The sequence below is a fragment of the Micropterus salmoides genome, unplaced genomic scaffold, assembly GCF_014851395.1.
Source record: "Micropterus salmoides isolate LMB-PRFRI ecotype aquatic unplaced genomic scaffold, ASM1485139v1 Ms_hic_scaffold_2, whole genome shotgun sequence".
NCBI classification, from domain to species: Eukaryota; Metazoa; Chordata; class Actinopteri; order Centrarchiformes; family Centrarchidae; genus Micropterus; species Micropterus salmoides.
The window spans coordinates 41,059,356-41,078,230 of NW_024041150.1; the positions used below are offsets into that span (position 1 = coordinate 41,059,356).

Consider the following 18,875-nt stretch of genomic DNA (forward strand, 5'->3'; position numbering starts at 1 on the left):
CACAGTCCCAAAGGAGATCGGCCTGGTATGTCTGCAAGACAGCCATCGTGTGCAGGCTGGCACCAGCTCGACCCGCTGCCATGTAGGCCTTGCCCACCAAATCGGACGTCATCCGACACAGCTTGGTAGGGAGCGCCGGCGTCCGGAGGGATGAGGCAAGGTTGGGAGAGAGGTAGCTAGCCAGTGCCTCCTCCACTCGTGGCATCGCTCCATAGCCGTGCTGTCTGATCTCTGTCACGTTGCCGTAGTCCAGCCGGGGGGACGTAGACAGCCGCGCAGAGTAGGGTTTGTTTCACGATCTACACAACCCGGGAAAAAAAAGGTAGGGGCCGAAGCGGGGGTGGTGCTCGGTGTTGCAGAAACTGCTCGTCTAGTTTGCTGCCCACCGATGGCTGCTGCACCGCCTGTGGCCAATCAATGTGCAGCTTGGCCACAGCCCGCGTCACCACTTCTAACAACTCCTCGTATCCTGGCGAGGGCTGATGGCGTTCCGTTTCCCCGATGTCATTCTCCATGCTAAGCACATCTAGCTCCTCAGAGCCAGATCGTGTCAGCCTCTCCGGACTCACCTCTCGAGTGGGAGAAACCGAGAAACGGGCTCCCGATCAGGGACGAGGAGAGGAGGATTCCACAGACGAGGACCGGAAAAAGGCATCCCCAGGCATGAGACGCACATCCCATGGGTACCACCCTCTGTGATGAATCGCTCACAGGGAAAGACACACTCGGAATCGCTTCGACATGATCTGCTGCTTCGTCTCGACTTCAGGTAGGATGATGGAGCTTCCAAACATAGCCAGAGTGCCTGCCGAATAGAAAGAAGCGAATGTGTCCTATGTGCCGGCGTGCTTATATACCCACTCCAGTTACACAGTCACACACTACCGTTCTAGTAACACCAATAGGATTGGAATAGTTTCATTCATAGTTTCGCCCTGCCATGCCCAGAGGCATTCCCATAGTATCGTCACCGACGCAGTTCAAGTTCCCTCGAAGGGGAACATCACACCAAGTGTCATCCCAGCACTTCTGATCTGTAAGAACCAAAAACACAGCAGTCATTCATCCTGGGATATATAGTCAGCACCTCTCGCAGTTACAGGCAGAAACTCCTAACTGTTGTCATCACAACGCCACAGTTTTTATAGCTGCATTAATAGGCTACTAATAAATCTAAAAACCAATAGTACATTTACTCAAGTTCAGTACCAAGTACAATTTTGAGGTACATGTATTTTATATGACTCTTATCTTTTCATGCCACATTGTACTTCTGTTCCACTACATCTCAGAGGGAAAAAAGTACCTTCATTATCTGACAGCTTTATTTAGGAGTTACTTTATAAATCAGGATTTTTACATACAAAACATATGAACAGTTTATAAAATATGATGTTTTCTTATAAATTAAACTTAATAACAGTTTATACAAGTACAACTGAAACTATTTGTCGATTAATCAATAAGTCAACACAAAATCAAATGGCTACTATTGAAATGGTTTAAGTAATTTTTCCTGTAAAAACATTTGATGGTTTCAGCTTTTAACATGTGAATATGTAGAATTGTAATGTTTGTTAATAATGTTGAGGTTTGGACTGTTGGTTGGACACAACGAGCTTTGTGAAGGTCTCACTTTAGATTCTGGTTAACTGTGATGGCATTTCTCGCTATTTTAAGAATTCTTGCAAACCAAAATATCAATCGATTAATGGAGAAAATAATCAGCTGATTAAAACAGAATAAAAATTTTCATTATTTGCAGTCCGCTATAAAATAATTAAAATGAGCTCCACTTCAACAACAACAGCAGTAAAATCCTGCTTTTAAATAAACGCGTGAGTAATAATAATCTAATAGTTATTTTATTGAAGTAAAGGATCTGAATACTTCATGAAGAACTGGTAAATGTTGTAGTATAATACCAAATATTGGTAATATTCATTCATTCACATTTATCCAGTACCAATCACACCCGAATAATTCATTTGCAGAAAGTTCTGATGACCTCTACCGTTACTAGGCTCTCCAGGACACTAGTTGGTGAAGTCATAAAAAGTACCGTCACTCCAGAACCAACATTGGTTCTTTAATACAGAAGAGAATATTGTATGTATAAGAATCAAGACAGTCATTCCTTAATAAATGAATGTTGCACACTATATAAAGACAAATAATATACCTGTTGTGCATCGGACCCTCCAATCCATGCTTCTCTTTGATAATGAGTGGCGCTCAAGATCATCGTCTGCATTTTGATGGTACTCCCCCATGTTGTGTACAGATGCAAGGTGTCCACCCATGGACATACAGTTTCTCTACAGCGGAGAAAGAAGCAAATATAAATGTAAATGATGCAAATTAGTGTAGAAAGTTGTGAACAGAATAAATGTAGTGTAGAAGCTTCACTAAATAAAGATAATCCTGATCACCTCAGCCACAGCCCAACTCGTGGATCGTGGAACGTAGAGGAAACAGCGACTGTTGAAAGCAGTCCAACGATCGGGACAAGACGTGGAATTTATGACAACATGACTCTCTCCTGAAGTCAAACAGACAAGAGTGGATAGTTAGTCTACAGTAGCAGTAGATGCAGAATTTCTGTTTATTTACAGGAGAACATCATGACAAAGTGTATTTTAGTATAATTCTGATAAAGTACCCACTGACCTGTTGGAGTGAGCGAGTCGGTCCAGTTTCCAGCCTCTGCGTCTGGAAGAGCTGCACAGTTTGACATAGCAGTTACTGATAGGGCTGTTTTGGAAACAACAATTTTGGAAAATAAGATTTTTGTTAACCAATATTGCGACCAATTGCGGTGCTGCAGCCTCGGGTCTCTCTATGTAGGATAGGTGGGGAACAGACTACGAACCACATGAAACACTGCTTAACCGCTGCCCTTGTTTTAACACTGCACCAAATGGAGTTAACTGTAAACTGAGGTTCAGGAACAGGACCACGCCTCCCTCACTTATTCTACCACCCGTGCTTCATTCAATTCCTCCAATCAACCACCCGTACTTCACTCATTCCATCCAGCCGTGCTTCTCAAATCCAGTCACATGCACTCACATATATATCCGTTCTCAGATCTCACGACTGTCAGTTCAGACTCAGATACACACTGAAGTTTCTCGAAAGTACTTGCTTATTCCACTCCTACGTGGCCAGCCACTCGTCCACCGCGACAGAGCTCCGTTATCCAAGTTCTCAACACGCATTGTCCAACATTCTTCATCCAGCAGCTGTCCGACCCGCACCGAACGTACATACAGGCCACAGCAGCCACAGCCGACTTTGGGAGAAGTTCGCTCTTCCAGACCCCGACCGCACCAATGGCCGCACAGCCGACTCGCGGCCGCACATCGGTCAAACCGATTACGGCCCTGTCCAACGCCAGAACCATTTTTGACCAGACAGCCGTCTGCCTCTAGCACACACTCATGGAAAGATACCTTTCCACCAAAAGGTTTCCAGTTTACCCAGGCACGTCCAGCAGTCCGCTAACTTCCGCATTCCCGATGCAGTGCCACGGCACCCGACACGCCGATGACATCACGACCACGCCCACCGCAGTAACGCAAAATGTGTTTTCTGTTTTCACAGGTAATCCAGACTCACATACCGGCCACCCACCTTCCATGCTAGCATCCGCTAACCCCCATTTTACCCCCCCTTGGCCAGGCGCCTCTCACCGGTCTCGCCTTCACTCAGGCAGTTGATTCTATCAGGTGCTTTCATTGACCTTGCTCTCTTTTCCTGCCTCCACAGGTCCTGCCGCTGGGCAGGGAGGGCCCTGCATAATCAATACCAGAATCTGCCACTCCCATGACCCCACCCAGCACGGTCATGGCTGCACAGATACCCCAGACTACGTCCTATCGATGCCTTAAATACGCTGAAGATAGTTCAGCCGCTAGTTCGTTCACCTCTACCCCCGATTCCAGCCTGATATCAAGGCTATGCCAGATCAGAATCAGAAGGAGCTTTGTTGCCTAGTTGTGTTTTACTCACATGAGGATCGCTTTGGCAATAAGGCGCCACATGCAGGCAACCTTATACCTGACACAAATATCTGTAGAGATGCATACAGGCGGAATAAACAACACCTTCCTCCCCTTTCCCAATCCACAGCACCAGCCATCAGTATCACCACCAGGACCACACGGCATAGACTCATGGTCTACTTACTCAGTCTCAAAACATTGTCTCTCCCTACAACCACGTTCCAATAACATAAAGCTCCAAACATCGGAATGTTGATCAAAAGCAGCCAATATCCCTACAACCAAAGCACTCCCATTGAGAAACGGAACATCCTACAGGGATCTAAGTGGGTCCTGTCTCTTCACATCAAAGAGACGAATCGATTGAGGCCAGCAGAGGCAGATAAGACGCCTCTGCCAAAGCAAACTCTTCTCTACAATCTGACGACAGAAACGAAACCTATCAGCTAAGCCGACCTCACCAAGATGGGGGCCTGCCTGATGGTCTCCGTTGACACAAAGGACCGCCATTTTTTGGATGGAAAACAGCTAGAACAGCGGAAATCATTACCTGCCTGGTATTGGGCAAGTCCAGTACCAAGAGGTTAATCCACTCCCTTTCAAGCCTCCTTCCCAAGCTCACATTTCTCCATACATCCCAAACTATCTCCCCCGTTATTCCAAGCACCTCTTTCTCTCTCTCCATCTCCATCTCCCTGGGGGCCAGAGCGGGTGACATTGAGTCTTATTTGAAACTGCTGGCTAAGGATAAACGTAAATACAGTAAGATTGTTATTCACGTCAGCGGGTAATGACTCCCGGTTACGCCAATCGGAGGTCACTAAGATTAATGTTGAGTCGGTGTGTACATATGCAAAAACAATGTCGGACACCGTAGTTTTCTCTGGACCCCTGCCAAATCTGACCAGTGATGACGTATAGCCGCATGTCGTCATTCCTCCGCTGGTTGTCGAGGTGGTGTCCAGCAAACGATGTGGGCTTTGTAGATCATTGGCAGACTTTCTGGGGAAGACCTGGTCTGATCCGGAGAGACGGCATCCATCCCACTTGGGAAGGAGCAGCTCTCATTTCTAGAAATCTGGCCAAGTTTATTAGTGGACCAAATCCATGACAACCCAGAGTTGAGACCAGGAGGCAGAGTCGCAGTCTAACACACTTCTCTGCCCTTCTAATTCAGCAGTTACCCACCCAAAACCCTACTCGGAGTCACAGTCTAACACACTTCTCTGCTCCTCCATTTCAGGAGTTACTTAGTGAAAATCCTATAGTGACGGTGTCTGCCCCCCGACCATCGAAATTATTTAAAAAGGTAAACAGAAGATTAGCTGTGCATAAAAACCTCATAAAAATTAAAACCACAAGAGCAATAGTGCAAACGAATAGGAGAGTTAAATGTGGACTCTTAAACATCAGATCTCTCTCTTCTAAAGGTGTACTAGTAAATTAACTAATATCAGATTATGATATTGATTTATTTTGTCTTACTGAAACCTGGCTGGGTGATGGAGAATATGTTAGCCTAAATGAATCCACCCCTCCCAGTCATATTAATACTCACATTCCTCGAGGCACAGGCCGAGGAGGTGGAGTTGCAGCTATCTTCGACTCTACCCTACTAATCAGCTCTAAACCTAAACTAAATTATAACTCATTTGAAAGCCTTGTTCTTGGTCTTTCGCACCCAAGTTGGAAATCACTGCAACCAATTCTCTTCGTTATAGTGTACCGAGCACCTGGCCCGTACTCTGAATTCTTATCTGAATTTGCAGAGTTTTTGTCAACTTTAGTCCTAAAAATGGACAAAGTTATTATTGTAGGGGATTTTAATATTCATGTGGACATTGAGAATGACAGCTTTAGTACGGCGTTTATCTCTCTGTTAGATTCCATTGGCTTCTCTCAGAGTGTTCATGAACCGACTCACTGTTTTAACCACACCCTCGACCTTGTTTTGGTGTATGGTATTGAAATTGAACATTTAGTGGTGTTCCCACAGAATCCCTCTTTGTCCGACCACTGTTTGATAACTTTTGAGTTTGTATTGCTGAACTACACGCCATTGGGCAAAAATTTCTATACAAGATGTCTGTCTGATAGTGCTGTAACTAAATTTAAGGATGCGATTCCATCAGCTCTAAATTCATTATCAAGTCACAAAGTAACGGAGGACTCCTATGCTAGTTTCAGTTTCTATGCTAGTTTTTAGACTGTTTTGCTTCCCTCAATCTTTACCAACTAACTTCAATAATTTCTTCATCTAAACCATCAACCTGCCTCTTAGACCCCATCCCGACTAGGTTGCTTAAAGATGTTTTACCCTTAGTCAGCACTTCTATACTAGATATGATCAATCTATCTTTATCAACAGGCTATGTACCACAGTACTTTAAAGTAGCTGTAATTAAACCTCTTCTGAAAAAGCCCAAACTTGATCCGGATGTTTTAGCCAACTATAGACCTATATCTAACCTTCCATTTCTCTCTAAGGTTCTGGAGAAAGCAGTTGCTAAACAGCTGTGTGACTTTCTACAGAGCAATAGTTTATTTGAGGATTTTCAGTCAGGATTTAGAGCTCATCATAGCACAGAGACAGCACTGGTGAAAATTACTAACGACCTCCTTATTGCATCAGACAAAGGACTTGTCTCTGTACTGGTTTTATTAGATCTTAGTGCTGCATTTGATACCATTGACCATCAGATCCTATTGCAGAGACTGGAATATTTCATTGGCATTAAAGGAACCGCTCTAAGCTGGTTTAAGTCCTATTTATCAGATCGATTTCAGTTTGTACATGTTAACGATGAGTCCTCCATGCATGCCAAAGTTAGTCATGGAGTTCCTCAAGGATCTGTCCTCGGACCAATCCTCTTCACTTTATATATGCTTCCTTTAGGCAATATTATCAGGAAATATACCATAAGCTTTCATTGTTATGCAGATGATATTCAGTTATATCTATCGATCAAACCAGATGAAACTCATCAGTTAGCTAAACTTCAAATGTGCCTTCAGGATGTTAAAACCTGGATGACCTGTAATTTTCTAATGTTAAACTCAGATAAAACCGAAGTTATTGTTCTGGGGCCTAAGCACCTCCGTGACGCATTATCTAAAGATATAGTTTCCCTTGATGGCATCACCCTGGCCTCCAGCACCACTGTGAGGAATCTTGGAGTTATCTTTGATCAGGACATGTCGTTTAAGTCTCACATTAAGCAAATTTCTTTTTTTTTTTTTTTTTTTTCATTAAACCTGTCCTGCCCAGCAGCCTGGTATAGAGTATAATGACCTGGATACCATATTGTGCCAGACAGATTTTACTTTAACAAGAGAGTATTAAAATACTCCTTTGTCTGTTTTATTATTTATTTAATTATGTACATATAATTACATTAAGCAAATTTCAAGGACCGCCTTTTTTGAATGCTTCAGCACGTGTTCTGACAGGAACCAGGAAAAGAGATCATATTTCTCCTGTCTTAGCTTCTTTGCATTGGCTTCCAGTAAAATCCAGAATAGAATTTAAAATCATTCTTCTTACCTACAAAGCTCTTAATGGTCAGGCACCATCTTATCTTAAAGAGCTCATAGTACCTTACTACCCCACCAGAGCACTGCGCTCCCAGAATGCAGGGTTACTTGTGGTTCCTAGAGTCTCCAAAAGTAGACTAGGAGCCAGAGCGTTCAGCTATCAAGCTCCTCTCCTGTGGAACCAGGTTCCAGTTTGGGTTCAGGAGGCAGACACCATCTCCACATTTAAGAGTAGGCTTAAGACTTTCCTCTTTGCTTATAGTTAGGGCTGGCTCAGGTTAGTCCTGAACCATCCCTTAGTTATGCTGCTATAGGCCTAGACTGCCGGGGGATTTCCTATGATGCATTGAGCTCCTCTCGCCTCTACTTTCTCTCCCTCTGTATGCAACCTCATCCCATTATTGCGTGTTACTAACACAACTTCTCCCCTTTCTGGTAGTCTTGTGCTTTCTCGTCCCTCTCCTCTCTCCTCCTATCACTTCCTGCAGGTTTTCTGGCTCTGGAGCTGTGGAGTCTGGATCTGTGGCTGCGGGTCACCTGCTGCCCCCGTGTTCCTGCTCGACACCCTCTGCTGCAACGACTATTGTTACTAGTCCTATTGTTATTATAATCATTAACATTACGACTGTTACCATTAACACTACTATAAATATCTGTAACATTTTTCATTTAGTCTATAGCAACATCACCTTTACTGTCTGTACCTCTGTGTGTGTATATTGTGTAGGTTGCCTCCCTCCCCTCTCTCTCTCTCTCTCCTTCCATCCCTCTCTTTTTCTCTCTGTTCCTCTCCTGCCCTCTCTCTCTCTCTCTCTCTCTCTCCCTCTCTCTCCTTCACCCCAACCGGTCGAGGCAGATGGCCGCCCACCCTGAGCCATGGTTCTGCTCGAGGTTTCTGCCTCTTAAAAGGAAGTTTTTCTTGCCTCTGTCGCCTAGTGCTGCTCTTGGTGGGAACTGTTGGGCTTCTGTAAATAGCATCATAGAGTACGGTCTAGACCTGCTCTTTTATGAAAAGCGCTGTGAGATAACTGTTGTTGTGATTTGGCGCTATATAAATAAAATTGAATTGAATATTACTGAACAATATTTATAACAATAACTTTAGTAAAACAGAACAAGGGGAGCATATTTCTCTTAGGAGGAGGAGGCTAGAAGATACACATATTGGCACACTGGCATCTTGGCTCTGGCTAAATCTACATCTGTCCTCTGCAGAGGCTCGATCCACAACCTGGAGGAGCAACTAGTATAAATGTGTTTTTGTATAATATTATACCATTGAATAAAGAGTATAATGTTCATTTACTAGAATCCTGTAGTATAATATTAATATATTAATTATAAAATGTTACTAAGGCCCGCGAGGTTAGCGGTGCCAGCCGGTACAAGCCACGCCCACAGAGCCCTCTTGTCCCAGTTACTCAGACCACTGCAGCAGCAACAGCCGAGGAAAGGCAGTGTTTCCTATTTGTTCATTTATTTGTGGCGACCCGACAAAATATCAACGCTGACCGCCACATACTGATTTAATTTTTTTACTAGGCCTATTTAAAATCTTATTTGATTGCAGATCAGCGCCGTAGCGCATTTGCGCAGCACATCCTCTTGCTCGTCTCTCTCTCTCCCCCTCATGAACACCGCAGCACAAATCTGTCCAACACAACGCTGGCAATGTCGGAGACCCAGCTTTAAAAAAGTTATTACATCAAGGAACATCTGGCTTGTGATGTAGCCTACAGAACATTCTCCACCGAGTTATTGCTTAAAACCTATAAGCACTTTTGGAAAATAAACTACAGAAGTAGTATGAAAAGGGGCTGTTGCTTTATTGTTTTAAATAGACATTACATTGTTAGTGTACAGTTGTGGTTTATAGTACTTGCTTTTAATGTGCTTTTATTTTATATAATTCCCAAATAAAAATCTTTGTTAAACAGTTAAAAGTTTTAAAGTTTGTATAAATCAGTGAATTATAGGAGTAGCCTACGCTGTCTTGTCTTCTTCCCTGGTTTCCCCCCTGGCATTGATACTGGTGTTCATTCTGAATAGTAAAGGCGAACAGTAGTTCACTTGAAAATATTTAATTAATTAAATTGTTTAAATAGGGTTAAGGGGTGACAAAAATAATCGTGACTAGTCGACTAATCGAATAAATAATTAGCAGATTAGTCAACTATGAAAATAGTCATTAGTTGCAGCCCTAATGACCGGTGAGCGGCAGGGGGGTAGAGGGTGACAGTAGGTTATAGCCGTTACTCTCACATTGTACTTGTAAATCATTTTGCCTGTTCATACATATCTAAGTTTAGGGGCATATGAGATGTAGTATCCAATACTTATGCATTTGACTCATAACAGTTCAAAATAGCACTGTAGCAGCAAGACAGAGGGTCAGTGACCTATGGGGAGAGCAGTGATTGGTGGTTATGTAAGTAGAAGGGACTGAACCCTTCTATAGAATTTGACCTCTAACCCCTTGTTTTGTTACCTCAAGATAGTACTGTACCCTTCTATGGGTCTGACCTTTTACTTTGCAGACACAAACCCTTCTATGGTACCTAGCAGATACCTAAACATATCCTATATAAGCTATGTTTGATGTACAGAGAGACAGAGTGGTCATCGGGCTGGGCCACTCTCCAAGCTGCTGCGGAGCTTGTAATTGATGCTGAACTCCTTGATTTAATAAACTTTTATGATCAAGAACAGTGTCAAGCGGGTTTCTTCTCAACACATCATCGCAGCATTATTGTTCGGACACCACAGAGACTATATTTGTCGCATTGTAGAGCCCTGATTATACTTGGACTCGCCATCAATCCAGCTGCTGCCCTTGCAGCCAATGGGATGGCGTGACATTGCAGGTTGTCAGGTAGGTAGTGCCCCATTAGCAGGAGATAAACATATTTTTATAGACTTCACAAATCCAGTCTTATGTGTGGTGAGTAATGTACACTGATGGATACATGAACGATTCAAGTCTTTATCTCTGATCCAGATGAACCTGTATGTGAAGAGGAAGAGGCTGGGGGACGTGGACTACCAGAGGAGGAAGAGCAGCAGTCTCGTATTTCCTGTACATTTACTAAAGTACTGTAGTTTACGGCTTTAAATATTTCAGTATCATTAGATGGATGATGGTGATGGTCGTGTGACGATCCAGTGTCCAGCCACACTGCTTGCTTTACGAAAACCTGAAAGGGGGCACGGCATGTAGACATTGCCAGACGAGTTTAGAAAATATGATGTTTTATAACAGTTAAATGTACAGGTCCTGGTACTTGGTGGCTTTCGTCTCTGAGGCTTCTTTGCATCTTCCCATGGGACCATCACTTCTATCAGGATGATCGTCTTCGCCTCCTCAGAATAAGTCACGCCTCAGGGGTGTTTGGACGACCTGGGGACAGTATCGTTTCCTGCGCATGCCCAACCTCATCGTGGGGGGAACAACCCGTTTCTTTAAAATAATAAATTTATGTAAAATAATACCGTATATAAGGTGATGGTGCTCCACTGCAAATATTTTAAGTACTTTGTGACAAATAAATAATTGAACTGTGTCTTTTACAATCACGATGACGGCTCAACATTGTTGATGTGCAAAATACACCCGCTGTGGATGAGAGGCAAGGTGACTGCTGGAAGTCAAAGACGTCATATTTAAGAGTAGCACATTCGCACAGCAAATCCTCTTGCTCGTCTCTCTCTCTCTCCCTCATGAATACTGCAGCACAAGGCTGGCAATGAATAAAGAACTGAACTGAACTCTGATCCAGACCTTTTCACTTCACAAGTCAAGTCTTATATGTCTTATTTCCTCTTGGCTGTTCCTGCTAACGTAGCCAAAACTCCTCCTGATCTGGTTGTTTTCATTCTGTGTCAATGTTAACATCTGGAGAGTCCCTTCTGTGGCTTTGGGTTGCTGCTGACTAGGGCTGAAACGATTCATCGATTAAATCGCTAAAATCGGTTAATAAAATGCTTTGACACAAATTCTTTGCATTGATGCTTCGTTTAATCCATTTAACTATACAGCACAGTGTTTCGCAGGGACAGTTATTACTGTTGCACATCGCGCTTATGCTGTGAACACGACGTGATTATGATGGCGCTGTTTGCAAAGTGGAGGAAGAGAGAGAAAATAGTGAGGGACAAAGAAGAAAGTGTCCAAAGTATGGGATTATTTCAAGCTAAAGAAAACAACAACTCTGTAAAGTTACCGTCCGTCCACCACCAAGGTAACTGCACCTTTTGACTCACCTCCAGCTCTCTCTGTCTCTCTCTCAGACGTTTCCTGCTACCTGCGTGTGCTAATCCATCCTTTCAGCCAGATTCTTTGTCTTTATAATCGCCATCTTTATAATAACAATCGCTCATTTCCCGTTTCACATTTCACGTGTTTTCTTGACAAAATGTGGTTTGGAGTCCAGCGTCGGGTGACACAGCCGTCAGCTCTTTTAGCGTGTGTGTGTGTCCCTGTCACCGATCCGCTACCCCCGCCAAGCAAAAGTACTTCTTAAATGACGCATCAATGAATCGTTCAAATAATCTATCGAAGCTTCGAATACTCATATCATTGTTAGCTGCAGGTCTCTTGTGCTTTGGGGTTCTTCCTGACTGGAATCCTCCTCATACCATAATTTTTACAAACCAAACATTCAATCGATTAATAGAGAATATAATCAGCAGATTAATCCATAATGAAAATAGTCATTAGTTGACAAAATTGTGCAAAACGAGCTCCACCTCAACAGTAAAATCCTGCTTTTACATTAACACATTAATAATAATGATCTCATGATAAATATATAATAGTATAACAGTCACAGGGGGCATTTTTCTGCTTTGAGTAATTTTACTTGATTGTACTTCATTTTCAAGCACCACTCTACACTTTACTCCTGGAGGTTAACAAAGAAAAAGCTGCACAAAGCACATTTTGTTGTTGATCCATCCTATATAACAAAAACTCAATTTTGACTCTTTTTCTGTAAATCTTTTGTTCAGATGTGGAGGATTCGTGGAGCTGTGATGTCTTAGGCCACACTGAGGAAGAGGCGGGTGAAGATGGGGGGCAGGAGTCTGCTGAGGAGCCAGTACAGAGTACTAGTCTAGATGAGGAGGATCTAGGGGACCCGGATCATCAGATAACAAATACAAGGTTCAAATATGATATGATGTTACCACACAATATGTTTCCTTGGGAGTGGAACAAAAATATTTGGGTATGTGGGGTTTTTCTTTACTTGATTGTTTCCTTGCAGAGGTCAGTGTGTGAAGAGGAAACGGAGTCATCTTAACCTCAGAGTCTGTCTATTAGAGGACTCCCAGACCACTGTGCTCACAAAAGGCGGTAAGTGTCCAACATGAAAGTGAAATGTTAAGTTAGCATGTTGATTGCTGAGAATACTACAATTTGATGTATGTGTGTTGTTTTTGGGGGTGTGCATTGGAGGTAACACAACAGCCCTGTCATAAATCTTCCTACATGTTCTGTTAGTTTTGAGTTTAGTTGTGCTGCAGTTGAACTGTGTTATTCGAAGATGTGCTTGTTATTTATCCACCATAAAAAAGTGGAAATTACTAGTGCAAACTAGTGCATTCTTTAGGCATCTCCCGCCTGAGGTGAGTGGTCTCTGGACGAGCCATGGAAAGGATGGAGCACACAAAGGTGCTCGAGCTCCATGCTATAAGTTTGGCTGAGGAGATAGATAAATATAGCACAGCAGAGGTGCACCTGTTTGCCTCAGAATCCACAACCCAGTGCTGCCTTTGGTTTTCACTGATGGAGGAAACAAGTGCGTTTTCCGCCATTCCCACTGATAACGGTTACTTTGCACAGAGTGCAGCTTTTAGACGGGGTCCCATGGTGCCTGCCCAGGAGGCGAGGCCTGCTCTCGCAGCTGGGGGGCCACATCTGGCATCAGAGCCCGGAACGCCTGCAACTATGGTCATGGGTCTAGGCAGCTAGGGTCATGTGACCAGGCAGTAATCCAAAGCATTAGGAACTCCAGAGCACCTTCTACTAGGGCACTTTATGCCAACAGGTGGAAGATCTTTCAAGAGTGGTGTAGTCCTCTATGCCGATAATACTGCGTTTTTTGCAGTCTTTGCTAAAGAAAAAGCACTTCACTTCCACCCTTAGGGTCTATGTGGCTGCAATTTCTGCCAGTCATATTAGAGTGGATAACCAGACTGTGGGGTCTCATGCCCTGGTGACCCTCTTCATATAGGAGCCCAGCGACGAAACCTATCATGGTATCCTCACGGGACCTACCTTTGGTGCTGGAATCTGGAGCAGGCAGAACTAAATTGGTGGTCAGTGAAGGTTGCGTCGCTGCCATATTGTCAGTTAGGGTTAGGAATCTCTAGACACCTTCAATCACGCTTCAGAGGGCTTTGATGTGTTTATAAAACAATTATTGCTGCATGTTTTTTTCTAAGCAGGATTTCTCTTTTTTTATTGTGAAAATGGATTTTTGACATTTGATTTTTGTTTCCACAGGCATATCCGATTTAAGCTGAACAGTGTAGACATACATCTTAACTAATTGTTGCCCCATTTAACTAGCTGAAACTAACGTAATAAAACGAAAACGTAATACTCTCTTACAATGGATCTGAATGTCATGGGAGTTTCCTTCAGCTATTGTCTCTCCACTGTGCCATTCAGAGGCAGCAGCACTACATCCCTGATGTAGATAAACAGCCGACTAATAGACAGAAACTTACACGCTGCCAAAACGTTCTGTGCTCTATCATTTCTGTTTCATCCGTGAGACTATTTGTCATGAAAAAACTATTATGACAGTTATTCTTTGGGTCAGAGGGCGAACTGAGGAAGCTGCATACAAAAGTTACTGTACCAAACAGTTTGGGACGAATACTGTTACATCCCTAATAGGGCGGCAAGATTCTAGTTTCCACTACTAATGTTTTGCAGTTTTATCAGAATGGCTGTAAAACAATCATTGAACTCTGTGATGAATTTGTTTGTGTGTTAGTGTTAAAGCACCTAGTGCAGGACTTGAGATGTGATCGAGGCCTGCAGGAGAACGACTTCCTGGACCTGCTGAGGTCCACCTTCCCTCAGCTGACCGGACACTTTGATGTCTTTACCACTGACACAACCAGGACATTGACGCCTCTGAAACTAAACACGCTGACACCAGAGGAGATCCAAAGGTCCATCCAATCCATAGGGAAAGGAAGATCAGCACTTTATATTCGAGCAAAGGTAGATCTACTTATTTTACCAATGGCCTGGAACATAATATGACACAATTTATGTCTTGTGATATTCTCTGGAAAGTGCAGATCAAATTAAACCTGGGCAGTGTTACTTACACTACTGTACAAAAGTTTGGCAGGTGTGAAAAAAATCAAGCATGTTTCCCCCACACATTGAGTTCACTGGTTAAAACTTGGAATTCCGTTACAAGACGTGGACACGGTGGCTATTTTTACAAGCACGGACCAGGTAAAGCAACAGTGAACACACAGTTGCAGAGGTTGGTTTTGATTGTTTGATAGGCTACATAATTAACAAGCCCGCATGCGGCGCACCAGCTGCCGTGATAACCGATAGCGGCTCAACATTGTCTGTCAGCCACGATGGCATTATCTATCGGCTCAACCCTAATAAATTATATTTATCAATTAACAACATACAAAGTAAATAAACAGAAGATAATCTTAATCAAATCCAATGGCAAAAAATTTTACACAGCACTGTGTTTTGGTGTCTAAGTGACTAATGGGTACAAACAGTTTTGAATTGGTACAGTACATCGCCACTAAAAGGGCTTGTTTTTTCAACTGAGCTCGGATTGTTCTGACAACATTATGAAAAGGACCCTTACAGAGACCATTTTGTTAAAGAGTGACTGACTCACATTTGCACCGTTATATTCCCCTGCAGAGAAAAGACGAAGCAGTCAATGACACGAGCAATGATAAAAACAGGCCACATGCAAGGTGAGTCAAAAAATTCAATGAGCATCTTTATGAGCTTGGTGTCAAAAATACAACTTTACATATTAAACAGCAATCAAGGATCAACTCCTCCCTGTCCTGCTAACGTACGTTATCTTCTCTTCTTGTATAATAATGCTGAAATGTTTAGTTCAGTGTTTGACTTCATATTTCAACAAAGCATAACCCAGTACATTTTGAAACTGACAAAGATGAAGGTACATTTAATAATGGTACTCTATATTTTCTACCTTCAGTTCCCACAACAATCCTCAAGAAAAAGTGGAGGTCAACAAAGCAGATCGTGTGTTCAACTCGAGATGGCAACAAGTGGAAGCAGAGAAAAATAAAGAATATGGAATATCAGATGACTTTAGTGCTCTTTCTTCTGCTCGCTCTGCAGCTGAAAGGGACGATGAAGATGAGGTGGAGGAAGATGACGGAGATGAAGAATGGAAACCAGACAAGAAAGATGAGGAGCTGAGGGAGAGTGACACTGAACAGAACTCATCAAAGACGATGACGAAACCGAGGGAAGTCGAACATTCAGGAGTCATTACAAAGAAAAGGAAACAGGTGCAGTCGTCTCTGAAGGCGTCGACTGATAAGAGCGACACTCCTCTGTCCTGTAAAGTCTGCCAAGCTCTTCGTAGGTCAATGAACATGTTGATCAAACACGCTTGGAGTCATTTGGACGATCCAGAGGCTCTGTGGAGTGTGTGGAGAACATCCAGAGTCTGTAGAGGAGCTGAGGAGTCACCTTCAAAGTCACCAGAAAACACACCGCTGCGACGTCTGTGGAAAGTCTTTTCTCACTGTTGTTGGTCTGAATAGGCATGCTACTCTTCACAGAGGAGAGAGACCATACAAATGTGATGTTTGCCATAAAGCGTATACAAATAATTTTACTTTGAAGACTCACCGGTGGAAGCATGTGGAGGATAAACCACACAAATGTGATGTCTGTAATCAGTCTTTTGCTTTTACACAACAGCTGAGGATTCACAGCAGGACCCATACAGGTGAGAAGCCTTACAGCTGCGATGTGTGCGGTAAATCTGTCGGTGACCTTCGGTCTTTATCCAGACACAAGTTGGGTCACACTGGGGAGAAACGTTACAGCTGTCAGGTTTGTGGGAAGCAGTTTTTAACTCCTGGAATAGTAAAGGAACATGAGAAAATTCACACTGAGAGAGAGAAAACGTACCTCTGTGATATTTGCTGCAAAATGTTTCCCACAAGAGGTCAGTTAAAGGTTCACCTGAAATCACACAGCAAGGAGAAGATCATGTGCAGCGAATGCGGTAAAGGATTGTCATCTCAAGGAGCTCTGAAGAGACACATGTTAATTCACACTGGAGAGAGACCGTACGGATGCTCAGAGTGTGGAAGAACCTTTAACAAAAGGAGCATTCTCAGGGCCCATCTGACAACCCATTCAGTCATCAAACCATTTGTCTGTGGGGTTTGTGGGAAAGGGTGTGCTCGCAAAGAATACCTGAAGGTCCACATGAGGACCCACAACGGCGAGAAACCTTACCAGTGCACCGTCTGCGACAAAGCCTTCACTCAGAGCCACTGTCTGAAAACACATATGAAGAGCCACCAGAGGGAATAACAGCCAGTGTAATGGCCCCATGTTGATGATTATTGTGTTTATCACTTTAATTTTGCAGCTGGTGAAAGTGCAGCTGATTTGAATTTTTAGGACACTTCTAGCTTGTGAATTTAACTAACTATCATTAGTTACATCATTTGCTATGTTTGCTCGGTATTTGTCATGGAATTGGATCCAACGCATATTGTGCTCAGTTTTATCTTCATACATATTTTCTTCATTTCTTTTTACTTTCATACATGCTTTAATGGTAAAACTAGAACTGCAAGCAGTTATAAGTGGGGTCCAAGTCGAGTCGACCTGGGCGCCCTGCCGTGGCTTCGGGGGCCCGTGGTGAATAAATGACCAGAGTTTGAAACGGAGATATAAAATGAATTTATGTCTAAGCAAGTTTTATTTCATATCAATTAACTGCACCACCTAGAGACCAAATTTCATACAGCCCCACTGGAAGGCGTGCCACATAAACTCCCCAAGTTTAGTGTAGATCGGACATCCCTAACCTAAGATAAGACATTACTTCCTGTTTAGAGCGTTTGGTGTAAATATTTGTTAGCTTATAAATCTGAGTTTTTTGCATATCAATACGTGCCAAGTTTGGTGCCGCTCAGACTTGCGGTTTCGGAGGAGTTATATTATTATATGTTTTTCAGTTGTGGCGATGTAACAAAAAAAAACACATGATGGCACAGAGGCGCGTCCTATCCCATGCAATTCAGCAGTATCTCCCAAACACAGACATAACATTTGTTCGATGTACTGTCGCGTAGTTATGAGACGAAATGTCCTTTGGTTCACATTGAAATGAATAGGATTTTCCCACGGTATCTGAGCATGGATTATAGCGCCACCTATAAGCCGAATTTCACCAGATTTTGCAGCTGTCATCAGGGGAACATGGGGAACAACTGACCCAAATTTGGTATCAGTCTTACTTGTGGTTATATAAAATACATATAAATCAATCGGATTTTCTTTACGTCTTTAATCTGCAATAACAGCGCCACCTATGGGCATGTTTGGGTCAACTTTGGTCCCTAGAGACAAGGGACTGTCCTGAACAAATCGGCTCAAGTTTCATGTCAATGCGACTTGTGGTTATAGAGGAACGAATATTTCATGTTCAATCGAGCCCCCTAGGGGGCAAATTGCACCAAATTTTGCAGCTTGGTGTCGATCGGCCATTCCAAACCTAAGATATGACATCACTTCCTGTTTTAGCGTTTTGTGCAAACATTTGTTAGCTTATAAATCCAAAAGTTTTTATTTTGAGTGTCAATCTGAGGAGCACAAACTTTTATCAGCTTGGTACAGAAGAATAATTATGAAAATCAGAACTATTACAATCGGGTTCCCAGCTCCGCTGATACTGGGAACCGTGATGCCTTGTAATCGCACTTTCCAGCCCCACTCCGGCTTGGACCCTTAAAAAAACATTCATTTTCTCATATTGTCCATGTCAGCAGCACTTCTATTCACTCTGTCCGTATTAGGGCTGACCCTTAATAGTTGAAGATTCGACTATTAGGGGTCAGCCCTAATACGGAGAGATGAACCACACAAAGAATATTATATCGTTTTTTTAAATGGCCGGCTACTTGAAATAGACCCGCGAGGAACCACAACATGCGTGCAGTTGTCGGCAGCACGGCATGCACGCAAAACTCTGCACAAAACCAGTGAATGGCAGGAGAGAGAGAAAAGGGTCAACAATAATCGTCATTTTAGCTAGAAATTGAATG

At 43.1% G+C, this 18,875-nt stretch overlaps 2 protein-coding genes across 2 annotated transcripts; both read left to right on the forward strand.

The window, feature by feature from the left end:
* Window positions 1-3,521: 3,521 nt before the first annotated feature.
* On the forward strand, window positions 3,522-17,490 carry LOC119911968. Its single transcript, XM_038730940.1, has 8 exons — window positions 3,522-3,606; window positions 3,772-3,846; window positions 10,540-10,608; window positions 12,549-12,702; window positions 12,806-12,894; window positions 14,546-14,778; window positions 15,463-15,518; window positions 15,773-17,490. The coding sequence occupies exons 1-8, from the start codon at window positions 3,522-3,524 to the stop codon at window positions 16,347-16,349; spliced, it is 1,338 nt and encodes a 445-aa protein (XP_038586868.1). The 3' UTR covers window positions 16,350-17,490.
* Window positions 16,744-17,133, forward strand: LOC119911969 (zinc finger protein 239-like). Its single transcript, XM_038730941.1, has one exon. The coding sequence runs from the start codon at window positions 16,744-16,746 to the stop codon at window positions 17,131-17,133; it is 390 nt and encodes a 129-aa protein (XP_038586869.1).
* Window positions 17,491-18,875: the final 1,385 nt, after the last annotated feature.